This window comes from Mobula hypostoma, chromosome X2, assembly GCF_963921235.1.
Source record: "Mobula hypostoma chromosome X2, sMobHyp1.1, whole genome shotgun sequence".
Classification (NCBI taxonomy): Eukaryota; Metazoa; Chordata; class Chondrichthyes; order Myliobatiformes; family Myliobatidae; genus Mobula; species Mobula hypostoma.
In genome coordinates this window covers 15,903,849-15,922,397 of record NC_086129.1, presented here as the reverse complement: position 1 = coordinate 15,922,397, position 18,549 = coordinate 15,903,849, and the positions used below count along the sequence as shown (strand labels likewise).

Sequence of the window (18,549 nt, the reverse complement as noted above, 5' to 3'; positions counted from 1 at the left end):
GTGACATTTGCAATTTTGCGGTCCTCTAGCACCATGTCAGACTCCAATGATTTTTGAAAGATCATTTCTAATGCCACCACAATATCTAACACTACCTCTTTCAGAACCCTAGGGTGCAGTTCATCTGGGCCAGGTGAATTATGTACCTTTAGGTCTTTCAGCTTTTTGAGCACCTTCTCTCTTGTAATAGTAACTGCACCCACTTCTCTTCCTTCACACACTGCAACATTAGGCATACTGCTAGTGTCTTCCACAGTGAAGACTGATGCAAAATACAGCCACCTCCTTGTCCCCAATTATTATTTCTCCTGCCTCATTTTCTAGCAGTCCTATATCCACTCTCATTTCTCTTTTATTTTTAACATGCTTGAAAAAATGTTTCTATCCATTTTGATATTATTTGCTAGCTTGCTTTCATATTTCATCTTTTCCCTTCTAATGATTTTTTAGTTGCTCTCTGTAGGTTTTTAAAAAGTTCCCAATCCTCTGTCTCCCTACTACTTTTTGCTTTGTTGTATGCCCTTTCTTTTGCTTTTACAATAGCTTTAACTTCCCTTGTCAGCCATGGTTGTACTATTTCACTATTTCAGTATCTCTTCACTTTTGGAATACATATGTCCTGCACCTTCCTAATTTTTCCCGGAAATGCACACCATTGCTGCTCTGCTGACATCCCTGCCAGCAGCTTCTTTCAATTTACTTTGGTCAACTCCTCTCTCATACCACTGTAATTTCCCTTACTCCACTGAAATACAGCTACGTCAGACTTTATTTTCTCCCTATCAAATTCTTTATTAAGGGTGAAGTCCCGAGGTACTTGGAGGCACATGATAAAATAGGCCAAAGTCAGCATGGTTTCCTTAAGGGAAAATTTTGCCTGACAAATCTGCTGGAATTCTTTGAAGAAATTACAAGCAGGATAGACAATGGAGAAATGGTGGATGTTGTGTACTTGGATTTTCAGAAGGCCGCATATGAAGTTGCTTAACAAGTTAAGAGTCCATGGTGTTACTGGAAATATCCTAGCATGGAGAGAGTATTGGCTGACTGGCAGGAGGCGAACTGTGGGAATAAAGGGAGCCTTTTCTGGTTGGCAGCCAGTGTCTAGTGGTGTTTTATAGGGTCTGCGTTCTGACCGATTCTTTTTACATTTGATGTCAATGATATGGATGATGGAATCGAAGGCTTTGTGGATGATATGAAGAAAGGAGGAGGAGCAGAGTGGTGAGAAATCAGAGAGACTACAGACGGACTTGGACAGATTAAGAGAATGGGCAAAGAGATAGCAGATGGAATGTAACATAAGTAAGTGTATGGTTCTGAACTTCGGTAAAAAGAATGAAGGTTTAGATTATTTTCTAAACGGAGAAAATTCAGAAATCAGAGGTGCAACGGGACTTGGGATTTCTTGTGCAGGATTCTGTAAAGGTTAACTTGAAGGTTGAGTTGGTGGCAAGGAAGGCAAATGCAATATTAGCATTCATTTTGAGAGGACTAGAACGTACAAACAAGGGTGTAATGCTGAGGCTTTCTAAGGTATTGGTTTGGCCAGCATTTGGAGCATTATGAGCAATCTTGGGCCCCTTATCTAAGAAAGGGTGTGCTGGCATTGGGGAGGTCCACAGGAGTCCCGTGAGAATGTTTCCAGGTAAGACAAAGTTAACGTATGAGAAGCATTTGATGGCTCTGGGCCTATACTGAATATTGAGAGGCTTAGATAGAGTGGATGCGGAGAGGATGTTTCCTATAATGGGAAAGTCCAGGACTAGAGTGCACAGCCTCAAAATAGGACATCCTTTTAGAAAAGAGATGAGGAAACATTTCTTTAGCTGGAGGACAGTGAATCTGTGGCATTCATTGCCACAGACGGCTGTGGAGGCCAGGTCACTGGGTACATTTAAAGCGAAATTTGATAGGTCCTTGATTGGTAAGAACGTCAAAAGTTATGGGGAGAAGGCAGGAAAATGGGGTTGAAAAGGATAATAAATAAGCCATGATTGGGCTCAAAGGCCCAATTCTGCTCCTATGATTTATGGTTCTTATGTATATATAATGAGCTGCTAGAGGAAGTGGTTGAGAGAGGTACATTAACAACTTTCAAAAAGAGCTTGGGCAGGTGTGGAGTGATATGAACCAAACGTGGGCAAATGAACGGCACAGTAGCACAGTGGGTTAGTGTAACGCTTTACAGTGCGAGCAATAAGGGTTCAAATCCTGCCGCTGTTTGTACATTCTCCTCCTGACCATGTGGGTTTCCTCCAGTTGCTCTGGTTTCCAAAAACACACAGATTAGGGTTAGTAAGCTGTGTACATGTTGTGTTGGCACCAAAAGTGTGGCAACACTTGAAGGCTGTCACGCAGCACAATTCTTTGACTGTGTTGATCATTGATGCAAACAATGCATTTCACTATGTGTTTTTGATGTGCATGTGAAAGATAAAGTTAATCTAATCTAATATTAGATGGCAACCTTGGTTGGTATGGACCATGATGAGCCAAAAGGCCTGCTTCTGTGCTTTCTGTTAGTAGGAGAACACTGAGGAAATTATTGCTCACCTATTTGTTTATTACAGTCATACCAGAAGTCAGAGAAGATAGTGTGTTATCATCAGGATCAACCGAGATACAAGACCATAAGACCATAATATATAGAAGCGGAATTAGGCTATTTGGCTCATCGAGTCTGCTCCACAATTTCAAAATGGTCGATCCATTTTCCCTCTGAGCCCCAATCTGCTACCTTTTCCCTATATCCCTTCATGCCCTGACCAATCAAGAATCTATCAACCTCTGCTTTAAACACACCCAATGACTTGGCCTCCACAGCTGCCTGCGGCAGAGAATTTCATAGATTCATCACTCTCTGGCTAAAGAAATTCCTTCTCATCTCCATTCTAAAAGGACGCCCCTCTATTCTGAGACTGTGTCCTCTAGTCTTAGACTTTCCCATCATATGAAACATTTACTCTATCTAGGCCTTTCACTATTTGATAGGTTTCAATGAAGTCACCCCTCATTCTTCGGAATTCTAGTGAATACAGGCCCAGAACCATCAACCACCCTTCATATGACAAATCATTCAATCCTGGACAACAGGAATTCTGCAGATGCTGGAAATTCAAGCAACACACATCAAAGTTGCTGGTGAACGCAGCAGGCCAGGCAGCATCTATAGGAAGAGGTACAGTCGACGTTTCAGGCCGAGACCCCTCGTCAATCCTGGAATCATTTTTGTGAACCTTCGTTGAACCCTCTTCAGTTTCTGCACATTGTTTCTAAGATAAGGGGACCAAAACTGCTCACAATACTCCGTGAGGCCTCACCAGTGCTTTATAAAGTCTCAACTTTACATCCTTGCTTTTATATTCTAATCTTCTTGAAATGAATGCTAATGTTGCATTTGACTTCCTCACCACAGACTCAACCTGCAAATTAACCCTTAGGGAATCCTGCGCAAGAACTCCCAAGTCCCTTTGCATCTCATTTTTTTGTATTTTCTCTCCATTTAGAAACTAGTCAACCCTTTCATTTCTTCTACTAAGGTGCATAACCATACATTTCCTGACACTGTATTCCATCTGCTACTCCTTTGCCCATTCTCCTAATCTGTCTAAGTCCTTCTGTAGCCTTTCTACTTCTGCCTGCCCCTCCACCTATCTTTGTATCGTTTGCAAACTTTGCAACAAAGCCATCAATTCCATCATCCAAGTAACTGACATATAATGTAAAAAGAATCAGTCTAAACACAGACCCTTGTGGAACACCACTACCCACCGGAAGCCAACTAGAAAAGGCTCCCTTTATTCCCACTCTTTGCCTCCTGCCAATTAGCCAGTGCTTTGTCCATGCTAGAATCTTTCCTGTAACACCAGAAAAGCAGCCTTATATGTGGCACGAGGAATTCTGCAGATGCTGGAAATTCAAGCAACACACATCAAAGTTGCTGGTGAACGCAGCAGGCCAGGCAGCATCTCTAGGAAGAGGTACAGTCGATGTTTCAGGCCGAGACCCTTCGTCAGGACTAACTGAAGGAAGAGCTAGTAAGAGATTTGAAAGTGGAAAGGGGAGGGGGAGATCCAAAATGATAGGAGAAGACAGGAGGGGAAGGGATGGAGCCAAGAGCTGGACAGGTGATAGGCAAAAGGGATACGAGAGGATCATGGGACAGGAGGTCCGGGAAGAAAGACAAGGGGGGCGGGGGGACCCAGAGGATGGGCAAGGGGTATATTCAGAGGGACAGAGGGAGAAAAAGGAGAGAGAGAGAAAATGAAGGTGTGTATATAAATAAATAACGGATGGGGTATGAGGGGGAGGTGGGGTATTAGCAGAAGTTAGAGAAGTCAATGTTCATGCCATCAGGTTGGAGGCTACCCAGATGGAATATAAGGTGTTGTTCCTCCAACCTGAGTGTGGCTTCATCTTTACAGTAGAGGAGGCCGTGGATAGACATATCAGAATGGGAATGGGATGTGGAATTAAAATGTGTGGCCACTGGGAGATCCTGCTTTCTCTTGGCGGACAGAGCGTAGGTGTTCAGTGAAATGATCTCCCAGTCTGCGTCGGGTCTCGCCAATATATAGAAGGCCGCATCGGGAGCACCGGACGCAGTACATCACCCCAGCAGGATCTCCCAGTGGCCACACATTTTAATTCCACATCCCATTCCCATTCTGATATGTCTATCCACAGCCTCCTCTACTTATATTCCGTCTGGGTAACCTCCCCTTCTTCCTTCTCCCTGGGCCTCCTGTCCCATGATCCTCTCATATCCCTTTTGCCAATCAACTGTCCAGCTCTTGGCTCCATCCCTCCCCCTCCTGTCTTCTCCTATCATTTTGGATCTCCCCCTCCCCCTCCCACTTTCAAATCTCTTACTCGCTCTTCCTTCAGTTAGTCCTGACGAAGGGTCTCGGCCCGAAACGTCGACTGTACCTCTTCCTAGAGATGCTGCCTGGCCTGCTGCGTTCACCAGCAACTATGATGTGTGTTACTTATATGTGGCACCTTGTCAAAGGCCTTCTAAAAATCCAAGTACAGAATATCAAACAATTCTCCTTTGTCTTTCCTGCCTGTTATTTCTTCAAAGAATTCTAACACATTTGTCAGGCAAGATTTCTCCTTGGGGAAACCATGCTGACTATGGCCTATTTTATCATGTGCCTCCAAGTACCCTGAGAACTTATCCTTAATAATTGACTCCAACAACTTCTCAACCACTGACGTCAGACTAACTGGCCTATAGTTTCCTTTCGTCTGTCTCTCTCCCTTCTTGAAGAGTGGGGTGACATTTGTAATTATCCAGTCTTCCGGAACCATTTCAGAATCTAGTGATTCTTGAAAGGTCATTACTAATGGCTCCGCAATCTCTTCAGCCATCTCTTTCAGAACCCTGGGGTGTACACCATCTGGTCCAGGTGACTTATCTACCTTCAGACCTTTCAGTTTCCCATTTCAACTTCTCTGGCATCATTTTCCAGTGGTCCGATATCCACTCTCACCTCTCTTTTACACTTTATGTATCTGAAGAAACTTTGATATCCTCTTTAATATTTTTATCTAGCTTACTTTTGTATTCCATCTTTACCTTCTTAGTGACTTTTTAGTTGCATTCTGCCACATTATCTTTGCTCGCATCAAGAAATGAGTTGAAAAAAATTGCTGCTTCTTTTACATAAGACCATAATATATAGGAGCAGAATTAGGCCATTTGGCCCATCAAGTCCGCTCTGCTATTTCATCATGGCTGATACAGTTTTCCTCTCAGCCCCAGTCTCCTGCCTTCTCCTCATATCCCTTCGTGCCCTGACCAATCAAGAATCCATCAACCTCTGCCTTAAATATACATAAAGCCTTGGCCTTCACAGCTGCCTGTGGCAAATAATTCCACAGATTCACCACTCTCTGGCTAAAGAAATTCCTCCTCATCTCCGTTCTAAAAGGCCACCCCTCTATTCTGAGGCTGTGTCCTCTGGTCTGAGACTCTCCTACCATAGGAAACATCCTCTCCACATCCACTCTATCAAGACCATTCACCATTCAATGGGTTTCAATTAGGTCACCCCTCATTCTTCTGAATTCTAGTGAATACAGGTCCAGAGCTATCAAGCGCTCTTCATATAACAAGCCATTCAATCCTGGAATCATTTTCGTGAACCTCCTTTGAACCCTCTCCAGTTTCAGCACGTCCTTTCTAAGATAAGGGACCCAAAATTGCTCACAATTCTCCAAGTGAGGCCTCACTATTGCTTTATAAAGCCTCAACATTACATCCTAGCTTTAATATGCTAGTACTCTTAAAATGAACGCTAACATTGCATTTGCTTTTCTCACCACCAACACAACCTGCAAGTTAACCTTTAGGGAACCCTCCACAAGGACTTCCTAGTAGTTCCTTTGCACTTCAGATTTTTGAATTTTCTTTCCATTTAAAAAATAGTGTACCCCAGTGAAACCTTTCACCATACTTGTCACTGACAGTGCCAAGATTTGCAGGGATGAAGTCTAAATGGGAATGCAAAAAATAAATTTTTAGTGACATGTTGCACTTCATGGTTTTGTATGGTTGAAACATGTTGTCAACCAGCTGCACATAGTTTGGTGCTCTAGTTGCCAAGAAAATTTTCAACAATATCCTTGAATGCCTTCCGTGTGATTTTCTCTGGTCCCATGAGAAGTTCTTTGAATAGCCTGTCATTGATGACCTGTTTGATTTGTGGACCAACAAAAATGCCTTCCTTAATCTTGGCAGCAATTATTCTGGGAAACATCTGTCTCAAATACTGAAGCCCTTCACCTTGCTTGTTCATCATTTTCACAATCCTTTTCATAAGCCCCAGTTTTATATGAAGAGGAGGCAAAAGTATCTTTGATAAGTCTACAAGTGGCTTATATGCCACAGTTTTCTGCCCTAGGATCAACTGCTTATGGAGTGGCCAATCCTTTTTAATGTAATGAGATTCTTTAGCACGGCTGTCCCATTTGTAAATGAAACAACAGTACTTGGTGACAAGAGTTCCAAATTTTGGTAGTTTTCTCCATGTGTATTGCACAGCTTTTAGGTTTAACACTGAAGAATTAACAATAAGATGCCACTGTTGTGGGTCAGGCTGGCAACCCAAATCAATCAGAAGCCCATTAATGCCAGTGCAGAAACATAGATTTTCTGACCAATTTTCTTGGCAGCTGCAAAAGATGGAAATTTTTGTGCCTGGTCACAGCATCCTTGCAGCCTTGAACCCAGTAATTTTGCTTTTGCCTTTGACAAACCCAGGTCTCTGACCAGGTCACTTAACTCAGATTGAGCTATCAGACGAGGCTCACTCGACATAACGAGTTCAAAATCTGTATCAATATCAGTGTCATTTTCCATTCCTGGCTCGTGCATCATGGCATCTTCACCTGCCTCCTCTAGACTCCATATCTCTGGTGCATCGGTACTGGAAGACTATCGTCATGCAACACAGGTCTCATGGGGTATTCAATGGATTTCTTGTTTTAGCAGAGAAACCAGACACACTGGTGAGACAGAAGTAGCAGTCTGTCACATGATCCTTTTGCTCTCACCATATCACCAGGACAGCGAACAGCATTGCCTTCCGAGTACCTCTGAGCCAAGCTCTAAGATTGACAGTGCATGTGGCACAACAAATGTAAGGAGCCCAGGCTTTGTCTTGGTCATTAATTTTACACCTAAAGTAGAGCTCATAGGATTTCTTAATAAGAGGAGTCATGTTCCATCTTTGAGATTTAAGCGCATACTCAGCAAAAATATAGCAGAAAGCATTGCAGCAATTGCAACACTGGCAAGACATTTTGCTATCACAAGTACCCCTGAAAATACGATGACTTTATTATAATGAGTACACACAATTTGCTATGCATGCAGAGAATGCGCATCATGGTGATTGCAAACCAATATGCATGTAAATGCAATGCATAGAACGTGTGCATGATGCTTTTATAGTCTTTTGAAAACCTGTCCAAACATGCAGCATCTGCCTTGCCTAAGTATGCCTAGGCGTGCCTGGGCAAGATACAAAACTTTTCAGCTTACATTGTGGGTGATTTCAAAAACATGGTGTGTGATAGGGAAATTTCATGGTGATTTTCATGATCAGCAGCCCAAAATCCACAAGATACACCCAAGAGTATTCAGGATGCAAAATCTTTGTTGCCCAGTGAAAGCTTCAAAACCTGGGCCTCTATACCTCCTTCTGTAGCCTGATCCTGGACTTCCTCAGTGGAAAACCACAGTCAGTGCAGATCAGAAACAACATCTCCTCCTCACTAACAATCAAAACCAGTGCACCTCAAGGATGCATGCTTAGCCCACTGCTCTACTCTCTACACATGACTATGTGGCTAAGCACAGTGCAAACGGCATCTATAAATTCACTAATATCACAACTGTTGTCAGCAGAATCTTGGATGATGATGAAGAGGTATACAGGAGATAGATTTGCTGATTGAATGGTGTCCTAACAATAATGTTGCACTCAACATCAGTAAGGCCAAGGAATTGATGGTGAACTTCAGGAAGGAGAAGTCAAAAGAACGCAGACCAGTCCTTATCAAAAGGTCAGCAGTGGAAAAGGTGAGCAGGTTCAAGTTCTTGGGTATCAACATCTCTGAAGACCTATCCTGGGCCCAACATGTTCATGCAATTAAGAAGTTTGAAGAGATTTGGTTTGTTACCAAAGGGGAGGGGAGGAAATGTTGACTCAGACCATGAGGTGCCTGCGTCGGGCATTTTCATGCCTTACAAGGCGCAGATTGGAAGTCTGTGTGAGACGCCGCTCCTCGCACAGACACTAGAGCAATGTGTGGTTAAGTGCCTTGCTCAAGGGCACAAACACACTGTCACAGCTGAGGCTCAAACTAGCGACCTTCAGATCACTAGACGAGTGCCTTAATCACTTAGTCACCAAAGATACTAGCAAATTTATACAGATGTACTGTGGAGAACGTTCTAACTGGTTGCATCATCGTCTAGTGTAAGCTGCAGAGGGTTGCAATCTCAGCCAGCTCCATCATGGGCACTAGACTTTCCACTAGTGAGAACACCTTCAAAACGTGATGCCTTAATAAAGTGGCATTAATCATTCAAGGAGGCACACCACACCCTCCTCTCATTGCTACCATCAGAGAGAACAGGAGCCTGAAAATACACACACAACATTTTTGGAAACGCTTCCTTCCCTCTGCCATCAGAGTTCTGAAAGGACAATAAAACCATGAACAATAACCACCTCCCTATTTTTACTTTCTTTTTGCACTATTCATTTAATTATATATATAATTAAATACAGTATATATGTCACCCAGGTTGGATGAGCAACACTTCATATTTTGTCTAGGTAGCCTGCAGCCTGGTGGCACGAACATAGATTTCTCCAAGCCCCCCCGGCCCCCCAAAACTTCTTCATTTCTCCACGCTGGCCTCTTACCTCTTCTCCTCACCTGCGTATCGCCTTCCTAGTGACCCTCCTCCTTCCCTTTCTCCTATGATCCACTCTTCTCTCTCATCAGATTCCTTCTTCTCCAGCCCTTTACCTTTTCCACTTATCACTTCCCAGCTTCTTACTTCATCCCCCCTTCCCCACACAGCTGGCTTCACCCATCATCTTCTAGCTTGTCCTGCTTCCCCTCCCCCTACCTTCTTATTCTGACGTCTTCTCCCTTCATTTCCAGACCTGATGAAGGGTCTTGGCCCAAAATGTTGCCTGTTTATTCATTTCCATAGATGGTACCTGGCCTGCTGGGTTCCACCAGTATTTTGTGTGCGTTGCTCTGGATTTCCAGCAGCTGCAGGCTCTTGTGTTTATGACTTGTATGCACTCGAATTTTGTAGGTTTGAAGATCGCTGATGAGGCCAAGGAGGAACTAGGTACCAAAGGAAGTAAGTGGTGGCCAGCTAAATGGGCAGAAAGGTTGCTAGTCTAGGGTAGAAGAGTGGCTTGTAACAAGATGGCGCCATCAAGTTGCGACTGTGTACCGCTCCGATGGGAATCATCAACTATTCCCGTTTAGGACTACTACATCTGAAATCCACAGTCACAGCCATGGGTACTTCAGTAAGGGGCATTGTTTTACGACGTTTATAATATCTACTGATATGGAAAATCAACAAACCTCGAGCGGCAAACCCATGTCATGAGTGCAGTTTCCCTTTTAAGAAAATGCAAGCGGGGATACCACACTGGGCTACAAGTTTGATTGAAATGCTGAGGCTTTAGACTTCAATTCCTGATTATCCTACTGCTGAATGTACAACTTTTGGAAAGTAAAATTGAAGACCTCAGAGCAAGGTTGATGTACCACAGGGATATCAGAGACTGCTGTGTACTTTGCTTCACGAAAACGTGGTTCATACCTGTGATTTTGGACGCAGTGCTGCAGCCTGATGTTTTCACCATTCTCTGCAAAGACAGGACAGCTCAGTCTATATATTGGATGGTGGGGGTCTTTGATGATGGATGCTGCTTTCTGCCACAGTGCTATTTGTAGAAATGCTCAATGGTGGGGCTGGGATTTAACTATAATGGACTGGGCTGCATCCATGACATTTTGTAGGCTTTTCCGTTCAAGGGCATTGGTGGTTCCATAACAGGCTGTGAAGCAACCGGTCAGTATACTCCCCACTGTGCGGCCATATAATTTTGTCAAAGTTTTAGATGACATGGCAAACCTTCGCAAACTTCTAAGGAAGCAGAGCTGCAGCCATGCCTTCTTTTTTTTTAAATGGCACTTACGTGATGGACACAGGACAGATCCTCTGAAATTAAATTGCCAAGTAATTCAATCTCCCTCCTCTATGTTGATTTGTCAGCACCTTTGATTCAGCCTACAATAGTGATGCCATCAGCAAACCTAAATGTGGCTTTGGAGCGGTACGTAGCCTCACACTCATAAGTATAAAGCAAGTAGAGCAGGGCTAAGCACACAGCCTTGTGGTGCACTTGTGCTGATGGTGATTGTGGAGGAAATTTCATTGCCAAGTATACTTGTATACTTTTGCTTAGCTTTAGATTCTTAGTCTGCAAGATTCTTCATGTTTCTTTTTATAGAACAAGGAGCTGTTACATTTCCTCTCAATTTTTATAAATCACTGCTTGTCTTTTGGTTTCCAGTTCTGAAAACTAAAACTCATGTAAACATGCATCTTTCCCTAATTCCAATTACTTTATTTCCAAAGTTTAAAGTTTTCTGCCTCATTTATTGAGTGCTGTTCAGGCACCTTTGCAATTTATCACCAATGGGCGCCAATTGCAAATGAAACTCTTGCAAATATTTATCATGTAAAGGAAGTACAAATACCAGCTGCAGATCTTCAAGCAAGGATTCAACTTCAAACCTTATCACTGAGCTAGTATCTCATCATGAAAACTATTCCCGCACTCCAGTGTAAGGTACCTAACCAGCAAAATACAAGTCAATTTTTTTCTTCCTGTTTATTCCTTATCGGTATAACTAGAATAGTTTTCAGAGCCTCAAATCCCTAAGTAAGGATAAAGGAATACCTAGATAGATAAAATATACAGTAAAACAGCTCAGTTTGTTGGTGTAAGGCAGATCACTGGTGATCAACATCATCAGAAGTTTAATTCCTTCAGCTATTAAAAGCTTGGAGTGAAGTCTAATAAAAACAAATGAAAATAGTCTTTGTTTTGTTTTACTCCTTGTGATGTCTACCCTTGCTATAATTTCATGCAAAAATAGTCATTTAAAACCAGATTTACAAAAGGGCAATTGAGCTTGATGAACCTCTGGAATTTCTGTGGATGTAATGAGTGGGGTGGAAGAGGGAAGAACCAGTACTGGACCTGATGAGGAAATAAAATGTAAACTAAAATGACCCAAAGCTAAATGGAAGTGTGAGTTGTGAGAAGAAAGCAGATATGACCCAGTGTGATTTTGGGGCGTAGATCGAGTGGACACCCATAGAAATTTTCTCAGGTGGAAGGGGGCATAACTTTAATGTGCTGGAAGGAAAGTATGGGGGGGAGTGGGATTTCAGAGGCAGGATTTTTTTTATACAGAGTGGTAGGTGGGTGGAATGTGATGCCTGTGGTGGTGGCACAAATATACATTAAGGACATTTAAGAGACTCTTAGATAAGCACAGGGATGAAAGAAAAAATGGAGGTTATGTGGAAGAAAAGGGTTAAATTGATCTTGGAGTAGGTTAAAGGATTGGCACAGTATTAATTTGCTAAAGGGCCTGTACTGTGCTATACCGTTCTATATTCTATGTTAAACACCACGGTAGCATAGCAATTATCACAATGCAGCTACAGCTCAGGGCATTTGAGAGTCCAGAGTTCAATTCTGGTAACGTTCTGTAAAAAGTATCTGTACATCCCCCATGGAATGCGTGTGTTTTCCCTGGGTGCTCCCGTTTCGTCCCACAGTCCAAAGGCCTACCAGGTCGGTTAATTGAACATTGTAGCCTGTCCCATTAGGTTAGGGTAATTTGGGGTTGTGGAGTGACGTAACTCGAAGGGCCAGAGGGTTCTACTGTACCACTAAATAAAATAAATAATAAAAATAAAGCAAACAATTACAGTAGAAGGTTTAAACTGAATGAGGAGACAGAGATAAATCTCTGCTCTGCCATTCTTCAGTATTGTTAAAAGGAAATTTGCTCCCTGAGAACCATGTGACATATTTTTGACTTGAATCAGACCTGGCTCAGTGAGACAGTAGGAAGCAAAGCTCTCCATTCTGCACAATGGGGGACAGTGCTTGTGACGCTGCTCCTCATTCCCAAACTTGTCAATCATCCATGCACACATGCTGTAAAAGGGAAAGGAAAAAAACTTTTAATGTAAACTGGCACAGTTTCACCAGCTCAAATGGAGTCTCAATAGATAGCACACCATCCCACACCCAAACCACAAAGTAGGCATTCCTTACATATTACTTACAACACAGGAACAGGTCACTTGTCCAACCATGTTATGCCAAAGTAATTAAACTAGTACTTAAGTGCCTAACTAAACTAATCCTTTCTGCCTCCACGTGGTCCATATCCCCTATTTTCTGCACAATCATGTGCCTAACTAATAACTTCTTAAAAAATCTCTATCATATCTATCTCCACTAAAACCCCTGGCAGCATAATTCAGACGTCCACCACTCTCTGTGTAAAATAACTTACCCTGCACATCTTCTTTGAACTTACCCCTCTCAACTTAAATGCATGCCCTTTAGTATTACACACAAAATGCTAGAGGAGCTCAGCAGTCCAGGCAGCATCAATGAAAAAAGACCCTTCCTCTTTAGAGTTAGACATTTTCCTGGGGAAAAGGCTGCAACTTTATCTTTGTCTCTCATATTCTACTGTCAGGTCTCCCCTCAGCCTCCAGCACTCCAAAGGAAACAACACGTTTGTTCAGCCTCCCCACTTATCATGTGCCCTCAGATCTAGACAGCATCCGGGTAACCTCTTCTGCACCCCCTCCAAGGCTTCCACATCTTTCCTATAGGTTCATGAGAATGATCCTGGGAATGAAAGGGTTAACATATGAGGAACGTTTGATGGCTCTGGTCCTGTACTTGCTGGAGTTTAGAAGAATGAGGGAAGGATCTCACTAAAATCTATTGAATATTGAAAGGCCTAGACAGAGTGGACGTGGAGAGGATGCTTCTGATTGTGGGGGAGTCTAGGGAAAGAGGTCACAGCCTCAGAATAGATGGATGTGCCTTTAGAACTGAGATGAGGAGAAACTTTTTCAGTCAGAGGTGGTCAATCTGTACAATTCATTGCTATAGATGGCTTGGAGGCCAAGTCATTGGAAGAGTTGTCCCTCAGCTCTTTTTAAATCTTTCCTTTCTCACACTAATTCTATGGTCCCTAGTTTTTGTCTCTCTTAATTGAAGAAAAGACTGTTAGCATCCACCTTATCTATGCCTTTTGTAGTTTTAAACACCCCACATACTCTTAAATTCCAAGGAACAAAGACCCAGCCTGGCCAACCTCTCTATGACTCAGGTCATCTGGTCCTGACAACATCCTTTTAAGTTTTTCTTCAGTCTTTCCTAAAACAGGGCAATTAGAACTTAACACAATTCTCCAAGCGTGGCCTCACCAATAATTTATACAACTGCAACATAGCATCCCAACTCCTGTACTCAGTGCCGTGAGTGATGACAGCCAGTGTGTTCAACACTTTTAACACCACCCTGTCTACATGTGACACTACTCTCAATGTATTCCTAAATCCCTCAGTTCCATGACACTCCCTGGTGCATCACCTCATACTTATCTGTTGAAATTCATTTATCCACTTCCCTAACTGATCAGTATCTCCCTGTAATCTATGATAATCCTCTTCACTATCAACAACACCTCCTAATTTTGTGTCATCTGCAAAAGCACTGATCAAGCTTTGTGCAGCAAGGTACAGCAGGCAGGTAAGAAGGTTAATGATCTTCCGGTAAGATGGCAACGCATTTGGTCACAGCGGTTTCTGTGGGGTCAACAAAAGGTGCAACTGTCGTATTTAAAGGTATTTTTTATGATCACAAGATCCTGCTATAGATTAAGAACTTAAAGTACTGCAGGTCTACCCATCAGTGAGTCGCTCGCTGTTGAAAAAAATTGAAGGAGCTGCACATCATACGCTGCCCGACTCAAAGGAGGTATACAGTCTAATAGTGAGTGACCGTCTTGGTCGCTTTTCTTGTGAGTGTAAGACCCTTTTGGAATTTGTGAATGTGGTATGCCACAAGTTCAATCCACTGATTTATTGCCAGAGAGTAGGGGTGGATGGTGGGGAACTGTGTGGCCTTGGTCATAGTGAAGTCTAGGCCTTAAGCCACAGCATCATCTGTTTACAGCCACCAGGAGAAAGGCTGGTCCACCGGGCGCAGCATGGCGTAGCATCTGGGCTGGAGTTAGTGCTCGCTTAGCAGAAGACCGGCTGTGTTGTGGTTGTCTGTAGATTTCTGTAACGTTGGATGGCTCGAGTTTGGGCTCTTTCATTGTGTGCTATGTGTGCTTTGTGCTGTGTGTGACTGTTGGTACTGTGTTTTGCACCTTGACCCTAGAGTAACACTGTCTCATTTAGCTGTATTCAACCATGGTTGAATGACAATTAAACTTGAATTGAATTGATGCATTGGCTTTCATAGTGAAAGGAATTGGGTACAAGGAAATGATGTCTTACTGCAATTGTACAGGGCCTGAGGAGCCCATACCTTGAGTATTATGTACAGTTTTCCTCTCTGTATCTGAGGAGGGATGTGTTTGCGATGGGAGGAGTGCCTTCTGGCTTGTACTCTTTCCACCACCAACCCGCCCCCCCCACCCATGAGCTTCTTACTCTGGCTTCTTTCCCCTTCTTTTCCAGTCCTGAAGAAGGGTCCTGGCCTGAACCATTGGCTCCTTTTTTCTCCTCTCCACAGATGCTGCCTGACCTGCTGAGTTCCTCTAGAATTTTGTGTGTGTTATTGAACTGAAAAGAGTAGAGGAAAGTTTTACAAAAATGTTGCCTAAGCTTAAGAGACTGAGTTATAGGGAGAGCTTTTCAGGCTTGGAATGTAATAGACTGAGGAGTGATCTTATACAGGTGTGTAAGATTGTGAGGGGCATGGATAGGGTGAATGCACTCAAATCTTTTACACAGAGGGTGGTATGTACGTGGAATAAATTGCCAGAGGAAGTGGGTAAGGGACATATAATAATAACTTTTAAAAACAGATAGATTGGAAAGGTTTAGGAGGTTATGGGTCAAACACTAAAAAATGAGATTTGCTTGGATCTGCACCTTGGTTGGCATGAACCAATAAGCCGAAGGGCTGCATGACTCCATGACTCTAGAGTGGACAATGAAAGGAGCCATGTCCCTGTAACATGAGGTATGGTGATCAAAGTTCGTAAATCTCTGATCTAACTCCATACAGTGCCTATGGGCTGCTCTGCCCAGAAATTCTCCAATTCAACCCTAGCCTAAACATAGGACAATTTACAATGACCAATTAACCTACCAACCAGTATATCTTTGGACTGTGGGTGGAAGCCCACGTGGTCACGTGGAGAATGCACAAACTCATTACAGGCAGCGGCAGGAATTGAACCTGGGCCGCCTGTACTGTAAGGTATTGTGCTTTTCCCCTCTCATCTTACTGCTATGCCCTCATGTTTAACACTTCTACCCTAGAAGGAAGATTCTGGCTGCCTGCCCTATCAACACCTTTTATACTGCTATAATGCCTTTTATAACGTCTGTAAACTACTATCAGATTTCCCCACACAATAAAGCTGTTACCCAGCTGTTTCCCAGGTCACATATGCAGCCTAGCGTGCTCAATATTTCCACCACTTTGTTCAATTACTTATTTGAGCAATACAATGAGTCAATGCACCCTGCTTACATATATAGCTGATAATGTTTGATAAAAGTTTTGGTATATAAACTCCATTGATGTAATACACAAACTAAATCCGTGTTCGTGTAATACTCCGTAAGTACAAATGCATATACTGTACTGTATTGATGCAGAGCTAAACTGTATGCTCTAATATTACAGCACCAGTGATTATATCCCATAGACAAAGAGCTTGTCCTGTACAGTTAATGGCAAGATCCTTAACTCTCTGAAAGTGGCAAATAAGTAGACAGGGTGATAAAAAGGCATATGACATACTGGATCTTAACACTACAGGCATAGAGAATAAAAGTCAGGAAGTCATGTTGCACTTCAACGTTACATTCCGCTCTCCAATGGACATTAAATTGGACTGCATCTGACTCCAACGAAATACTCGGCAGGAGCACAGCTGTTTATTTATGTAACAGTTTTTCCCTCAAGCCATCGGACTACCAACCTACTGCCCTCCGCTGTTCCTATTGTCTTGTTTATTATTTATTGTAATGCCTGCACTGTTTTGTGTACTTTATGCAGTCCTGGGTAGGTCTGTAGTCTAGTGTAGTTTTTGTGTTGTTTACGTAGTTCAGTGTAGTTTTTGTATTGCTTCATGTAGCACCATGGTCCTGAAAAATGTCTCGTTTTTACTGTGTACTGTACCAGCAGCTATGGTCAAAATGACAATAAAAAGTGACTTGACTTGACTTGAATAAAACTTTGGTTAGGCTGCCTTTGTGTGCAGTTCTCATCGCCCCAATACAGGGAGGGTTCAGAAGAGGTATTAGCTGTAAGGAGAGGTTGGACAAATTTGGATTATTTCCTCTGGAACATCAGAGGCGCAGGAGACACTTAATATATATTCGTAAGTTTACGACAGGCATGGATAGGGTAGGCAGACAGAATCTTTTTCACAGGGTAGAAATATTAAATAGTAAAGGGTAAATAGCTTTAAGGTGAGGGTGGGAAGTTTAAGGGGCATATGTGGGGCAAGTTTTTCCCCCCACACCAGTACATCAAAATAAGGTGCACTTCAGGCTGTCAGTACCGAGTTTGGTTAAACCAATCCCTTCTGCTGCTGATCACCCATATCACTCTATTTCTTGCCTCTTGAACAGCATTACCAAATCTGCTTCTACTGTAAGTGTTGGCAGCATGTTCTGGGCACTGACTAGTCGGCCACAGAGTTTTTTCAGCCCATTTTTCCATCTGGTCCAGATCCTACTGCCAACCATGATAGTCTTCCTCGCTGTCCACCACACCCTCAATCTTGATGTCATCTGCAAATCTGCTGATCCAGTTGACCACGTTGATGACAAACAACGGACACAGCACTGATCCCTGTGGTTCTCCACTAGTCACAAGATTCCAGTCAGAGAGACAAACATCTACTACCACTCTCTGGCTTCTCCCACAAAGCCAATGTCTACTCCAATTTACGACCTCATCCTGAATACTGAGCGATTGAACCTTCTTGACCAGCCTCCCATGCTGGCCCTTCTCAAATGCCTTTCAAATGTCCATGTGCACAACATCCACTGCCTTACCTTCATCAACTTTCCTGGTAACTTCCTCAAAAAAACTTTATGGTAAGATTAGTTAGACATGACCCATCACACATGAAGCCATGTTGACTATCCCTAATCAGTCCATGTCTGTCCAAATATTCACATATCCAGTCCCTTAGAATACCTTCCAATAAGTTTCCCACTACTGATGTCAGACTCATCGACCTATAATTTCCTGGTTTATTTCTAGAGCCTTTCTTAAACAGCAGAACAACAGTGGCTATCCGCCAATCTTCTGGTACCTCACCTGTCCCTAAGGATGATTTAAGTATCTCTGCTATGGCCCCAACAATTCCTGCACTTGCCTCCCACAGGGTCTGAGGGAGCACCTCGTCAGGCCCTGGGGATTAATCCCACCCTTATTTGCCTCAGGATAGAAAACACCTCCTCCTCTGTAATCTGTATAGTCTATGAAGTTGGTGAAGCTTTGCCTCACTTCGATAGACCTTGTGCCCATATCCTGAGTAAATACAGAAGCAAAATATTCAGTTAAGATCTGCCCCATCTCCTTTGGCTCCACCCACGGATTACGATTCTGATCTTCCAGAGGACCAAATTTCTCCCTTGCAGTAATGCTCTTAACGTATCTGTAGTAACCCTTAAGATTCTCCTTC

The 18,549-nt window shown here is 43.0% G+C and overlaps 1 protein-coding gene across 1 annotated transcript in view; it reads right to left on the bottom strand.

The window, feature by feature from the left end:
- The window catches only part of acad8 (acyl-CoA dehydrogenase family, member 8), a 106,133-nt gene that overhangs the window by 51,948 nt on the left and 35,636 nt on the right, over positions 1-18,549 (bottom strand). Inside the window, exon 4 of the mRNA XM_063038701.1 lies at positions 12,685-12,794. Coding sequence (XP_062894771.1) covers positions 12,685-12,794 — 110 coding nt within the window. The remainder of the gene's footprint in view (positions 1-12,684; positions 12,795-18,549) is intronic.